Consider the following 6,401-nt stretch of genomic DNA (forward strand, 5'->3'; position numbering starts at 1 on the left):
GGACGCCTATGAATAAGGTAGCAACAAAGTAGATAGGAATAATTAGAAAACTTCTCCAACTCTTCAAAGCATCATCATTTTGAGTCTTTTCAATCATTGTAGTCTTTTAATCTTTCAGTTTATCGGGATTTCCTTAAAGAGTCACTTCCTCTATTATATGAGAGGCTAAATAGTTGTCTCTTCCAACGTAGTATATAATATTTATATAATATTTCCTATATTTTTTCATAAAATAAAGGTTTCTGTCCAAATTGCTTATCCAAAATTCTATTAAGTCTATGTATTGGAATCCTTTTACTCCCTAAGATAGAAAATGAAATAGGGTTGTGTCGTTTGTTGCTGAAGGAGCCAAATGCCTGCCAACCATCTACTATGGTAGTGTGGTTGGAGGAAGTCCGTAAAATCGAGGATTTGGAATACCCAAAAACTAAACGATCAGAACAAAGTACGAATTTATGTAGGCTTAATTTATTTCGGAAGCATGTTGTGCTGTTTTTAGAGCATTAGAATGGACTATTAAGCTTTATTACTAAAAGGGGCAAAATAATCATAAAATTGGCTGAATGACCAAATCTAGGCAAAATGAAAAGATACAGGACTAAAACTAATATTGTTAAAGTTAAAAGACCAAAATGATATTGTTAAAGTTAAAAGACCAAAATGATTTCGGGGCATAAATAGAGGACTATTCAATTCTTTTTTCATATATATATATATATATATGTTTATCATGAAGGTGGGGCGGTTAGTGATGGGCCACCCCCTTTCTTTTCTATTTTCATTTAATTTAAAATTTTCTAAAAAATACTCATTACGTTCTTTCTGATTTTCTTAATTAATATAATTTGCTCCTAAATATCATAACGAACTCCAATTTAATCTGTTCAAGTTTTAATATTTTTGAATTTCAACCTATAATTTATTTACTAATTAACTAAGTTTCATAAAAATTTACCAATAATCTCACAATTGTTTATTATAATTTTTGGGGCGTTACACTGTGGTTTGAAAAATTACCTCTAGTAGTCCAGAGATTTGCTTCTTCTCGTTACTCAAAATTTATCGAATTTTGATAATATTAACAAAACTATCAGATAAAAATTCATATTTACCCCTAATTGACTTAATACTGATTTATTATCTGCTTTAGCCATATGATTGATCATGTTTCTAACCTATAATACATCATATGATAAATATAAACATTCTTCGTATAATTAACTTGAGCTATATATGTTGTATATATGTACCCAATCAGAGCTGGAAATTCCTGTTTCTTGACATTTGAACGCACAGAGTCTATTAGCGTACGATGGAGGAATTTTTCTTCAGAAAACGCAGCAAGAACAATTTTCAAAAAAAAAGGGTTAACTAGTCCTTATTCCTTAAGCATGAATCAAGTCAAATAATTTCTAACAGAACAACAACATCAGATAGATGAATGAGTTGCACCACACGACAACGATGACCGATTCATCAGGTCACTTGGTTTTGGTCGGAAAGGAGGCCATCTTGTTAATGCCGCACATTCCAGCAGGCTTCCCAGTGTTTCTCTTCATCCTGATGTACCCTTTCTCTCCCCATGTCGGCCCCCACGAGTTCTTCACGATGATGTACTCCAGTCCTTTGCTCGACCCGTATCCCACGGCTGCCACTCCATGATCAAGCTCCGTTCCACAGTGCCCGTCAAATACACCCTGCATCGTTGCGACATTGGTTGATTTAGAAATATTGATACAAGCACTAAAACATTTAATAATTAATATTCCACGAATTCCACAAAGAAAAAACCTAAGCTTTTATTCTTTATTTAACTGGCAAAATTTTGACCTTTTCTTTTTGATATTTTCAGCAAAAAAATAAAATTGTCATGCTTTCTGTGAAGTAGGAGTGGCTTGGATTTTCTGTTATAAATCCTACTGTATTTTTTATTTCATTTACTGATGTATTTATATATATTGAATGGAACAAAAGGTTGAACATGATTTAAAATAGAAAATTCAATCCATTCTGGTCCATCTTTTTAGAATAATCATGGAGATAGAAAATAGATATGCATGTTCGTACCCCGCTGTAGAACTGGAAATCTCTACCAGAAGCTTCAATGGCAACACTTAACGGCTGATTCGCCAGTGCTTTCAAGAGACTTTGCTCGTCGTTTGCTGGTACATCGTGGTAACCGCTGATCGTGACTACTTCGGACTCATCCTGAAACAGTTTACAACAAAGATCCGATCGTAGTTATTGGTCAATGTGGTTATTAAAATTGACCATTTGCTACTATGACTAATGTTTTGACTTCACTTACAAAAACAGGACTAATAAATTTGGTTCAACTCACCCTGTTTTCCTCGCAGGTGCCTTCCTCCATTAGGTAGGGATAGTCGTCTTCCTTATGAAGCCCACCGTTAGAAACGATGAAAGCAAACGCATAATCCATGAGCCCGCCATTGCAGCCGTTGTTGTAAGTCGTATCGCAATCAATCAGCTCTTGCTCGGATAGTTCAGTTAAGTTCCCCGTCACGATCTGGTGTATGCCTTCCACTGCGGCCACTGTAGAAAATGCCCAACAACTGCCTGCATTTTTGTGTTGAGTGTCCGCGTCAATTAGCATTCCTTTTCTAATTCATACATCTAAATGCAGATGACAGTATAACTGATCATTTCATTTAAAAGTTTAAGTTATTACACAAACTCTATTATACGTTTACCTAAGCAGGCATGACGGGGCTTATAAGTTTTTCAAAACATTTTATAAAATGTATGAATTTTTAAAATATTTTAAATAAGCTTAATCACCAAACTCCCTCCAAACAATTACTTCCTTGAACTGTGAGCAATGATGATATTCGTATCTAAGCATATAAGATAGACGAGACCACTTCATCTGAAAGTTTAAGTTTTTTAGGACGAGTATTATTTACGTACCACAAGAACCTTGGTTCTTGACCCGAGTAACGGCTCCCTTTTTCCTCCAATCCACAGACTTGGGCAAATTCTCAAAATCCCTGTACTTAAATTCTTGGGGAGACTGATTTCTGTTGGGAAGTTGATCAGCCTTGAGCCCCAAATACATTTTCTTGAACTCTTCATGACTCATGTCAGCAAATTCGTTCAACCCAAGCCAGTAGTTACTGACAACCTTATTCCTCTCATCAATGTGCTTCAAATTATCCTTAAAAATCTCAAACCTGTGCAGCTTGTCCTCAAGGCTCTTGTACTTCTTGCCATGTCTGTCAATCCACGACTCGAAGAGATTGATGAGCTTGTCGATGCACGTTAAATCGTCGGGCGAGTACCCCACGATGGAGAAATCGCGTGCTGATGCTGTTGCCACAGAGAATAGCACGAACGCTGCAAGAAAAGATAGCTTGGCAAGTGAAGAGAGAGCCATGTTGTGGGCTCAGAATGTAGGAAATGTTTGTCTTTTTATGGTGAGGGAAGTTAATTGATGAAAATCAAGGTTCTCTTGGAAGGTTTTTATACACAGAGGTTTGATAGTATTATATAGTATTTGTTGCTTTCAAGTGAAGTTTTTGTAGTGGAAAATGTTGTCCAAGTATACCAAGACTTAAAGCTTGGTTCTTTTGGAAAGCTTTTGAACAAAGCAAGTTTCGAGTGCAATTCCTTAATGATTCAACATGTGATCAAACACATGATGTTTTAACTTGCTACATAAAATTGAGGTAATCTATTAAGATTAATGTAACATTGGAAAACTATGGCCTCTATCACAATTAAATACACATAGTACACATCTGAACTCTTTGGTAAAAGGTGAGCATCAAGGTTCTAAAACACAGCTCGGTCCCAACGGTCGGACCGTCTGAACCATCAATCGGACCACAAAACGGATAGGTTGAAACTAAAAAATTGGAGAAGCTAAAAAGCCATTTTTTTTTTTTTTATGAAAATCGTTTAATTCAGTGGTTCGACTGGTGAACTGTGTGATACGGTATTGGGTTGATTGAACCGGCCGGTTGATGAGTGTCGAAGTCACCAAAAATAATTCCTACTACACTTGTGAAAGTGGGAGTAGGGTCGATCCACAAGGATTGGTTTTTAAGTTAATTTCTTTTTAGAAAAATAGAAAATAATGGGGAAGGTTGTTGATAAAAAGGAGTAATTGGAAACTAAATAATTAAAAATACCTGGTAAAAATATGAGAGAGAGATTTTCCGGTTAAGGCTAGGATTATGCTTGATTCTTATGAGTTGATCATTGATGCAAGAATAACACATGTATGGACAAATAAACCAGTTATGGTCGTTGGTACGACCTAACAACCTCACCTTTCCTTACCTTTTCGTCAGCCAAGGTATGACCGTTGGCTAGATCTCTAATTAACAGACAACCTTGGGAACGTCCACAAGATTTAATCTATTAACAGCATTAAGAACTAGAAAGGCCTGATTCTAATCAACAAACTCCTACGAGGACAATTCGTTTAAACTAGATCATGCATTCCCCATAACATAATTAAATACTATGACATAACTAATCATGCTACGTTGCCACTAAGTATTGAACTAAATAAACAATTACACGGATTTATAAAGTTCAATTAGCTAAGCAAACCTTCTTGATAATGAACAACCGGCCGAATCATTCATAAATCAGACGTTTGTAATTAAAGCACAGAGAATAACATGAATATTTGCTTGACAAGTGTAGAACGCAGATTAGATCTCACAACATAATGGAAATCAAGCAATCACCATACCTTAACCAGGAAATAAGGAATTTAGCCGGACATATTAATGGAAGAACACACTAGAAAGTGGAATTCCATTAATTCCGGTAGTAAAATAAAATAAAAGAGAAGAGATGAACAGAGAATTCTATAGAGTTCTAAGATAAAAACTGAATGTCTTCTAATGAAGAGATCCCCCCTATTTATAATAAAAGTTCCCTACGAATCTAGACGTAGTGGGGGGATAGATATGTGATAAACTCTAAAAAAAGTAAAAAGATTACAAAAGATAAGCTTAAAAGAATCCTTTGTAAATCTAAACACTTGATTCCTTTATCTCTTAGGAGAATCGTTCATGCTTATCCTTATCCCGAGTTGACTACTCCATTAAGCGTGGGCGCACTTTGTCAATTTTGCAGAAACGTCCTTGTAATCTTCCTTTTTGCTGAATATGCAATAAAATCACATAATTAGAAATATTTTGGCTTAAAAAAGGAAGATTAAATTGCTATAAAATCATTATAATTGCAGAGTTATCAAATACCCCCACACTTAGCCATTTGCTTGTCCTCAAGCAAACTCAAGATGCATTCAAAAATCCCTCCAAATTTTAAACTACTCAAGGCAATTTGTAATCATGTGCAATGTAAATGACATATTTTATGAAGGAGATAATTCAACATGTATCAAACAAGTTTTCACGTGATGACCATTATCAAAATCAATCGCATAAAACTAGTGGACTATTTTCTCTCCACTTTCCATTCTCTCAAGTGTGTATATGGTTCAAGTGTATCTCTCGACACTTACTACGGCAGTGCTTCACCATAGGCTTGCCTATACACCACATCTCCACCACTTTTGAAATATGCACATATATGGATCAAAAGGTCTTTAATTTTGGTTGTAATGGGGCTTTGGTTTGGGGTAGGATAAAAGGATAATGAGGTTAAATTCCAAGAAACTAATTAGAGCACCAAAAATTTTGAGTGAGCAATAATTCGAAACTCTCAAAGTTTACTCATCTCCCTTCAAGATCTTTCGACAATTCCTTGAACTATGCATTTCTTATTCCTTTTGGAGAGTTCATACAATTTTTTTTTTCTCTCTTTTTTTTTTCTTTTTTTTTTCTCCTCTCCAATCTTTTGTGATAGGCACAGACCAAGAAAATTGATGTCGGTTCTCACAAAGTGAAAAGGAACATAATTTTGGAACCCCCACACTCATTTTGAGATACATCTTTTAAGCATGTAAATCACAAAGGTTTTGAAAATCTCCCATTTTGAGAACTTGTTCTTTTGAGCATAAACCCATTTCCCTTGATGCTCTAATAGTTCTTAAAGGGATCAAAATCAAAGTTTAAACAAACGACGGGATAGGTTCGTATATGACGGGTTATTCAACAAAATAGGTCGAAAAGCTCAAAGGGGTTCTCTAAAGTTAAAATGTGTTGGGTGGTTAAAAAAAGGCCGAAAATAGTTTCTAATGCCTTTATCATATCCAAATAAATGCACATTTGTGTGGCCTCGACGTGGTTCAAGCCAAGTTCTAGGAAGACAAAGCTATAGAAGTGTTATTTTCTCAAGAAAGAATGATTTTTTTATGGATATATCAAGCTCAAAATCTCACGAGGTATGTTTTAGTCCACTAATCCTATATCAGAAGATTTTAACTCAAGTCATTTTGGTAAAAATAAGCTTTCAACTAG

At 35.2% G+C, this 6,401-nt stretch overlaps 1 protein-coding gene across 1 annotated transcript; it reads right to left on the minus strand.

The window, feature by feature from the left end:
• Positions 1,258–3,459, minus strand: LOC105178386 (cysteine protease XCP2). Its single transcript, XM_011101854.2, has 4 exons — positions 2,929–3,459; positions 2,342–2,577; positions 2,068–2,208; positions 1,258–1,697 (listed from the first exon to the last, which is right to left on the minus strand). Exons 1-4 carry the CDS (start codon positions 3,392–3,394, stop codon positions 1,482–1,484), a joined length of 1,059 nt encoding a protein of 352 aa, XP_011100156.1. The 5' UTR covers positions 3,395–3,459; the 3' UTR covers positions 1,258–1,481.

The sequence above is a fragment of the Sesamum indicum genome, linkage group LG2 (genome assembly GCF_000512975.1).
Source record: "Sesamum indicum cultivar Zhongzhi No. 13 linkage group LG2, S_indicum_v1.0, whole genome shotgun sequence".
In the NCBI taxonomy this organism is placed as follows: Eukaryota; Viridiplantae; Streptophyta; class Magnoliopsida; order Lamiales; family Pedaliaceae; genus Sesamum; species Sesamum indicum.

Bases quoted from the DNA above. Each gene is read 5' to 3' on its own strand.
- LOC105178386 (XM_011101854.2), bottom strand. From the start codon at position 3,394: ATGGCTCTCTCTTCACTTGCCAAGCTATCTTTTCTTGCAGCGTTCGTG. The intron at 2,209-2,341 runs GTGAGTTGAACC...AAACTGTTTCAG, and splicing joins GCACCTGCGAGGAAAACAGG to GATGAGTCCGAAGTAGTCAC. The intron at 1,698-2,067 runs GTACGAACATGC...GCAACGATGCAG, and splicing joins ATTTCCAGTTCTACAGCGGG to GGTGTATTTGACGGGCACTG.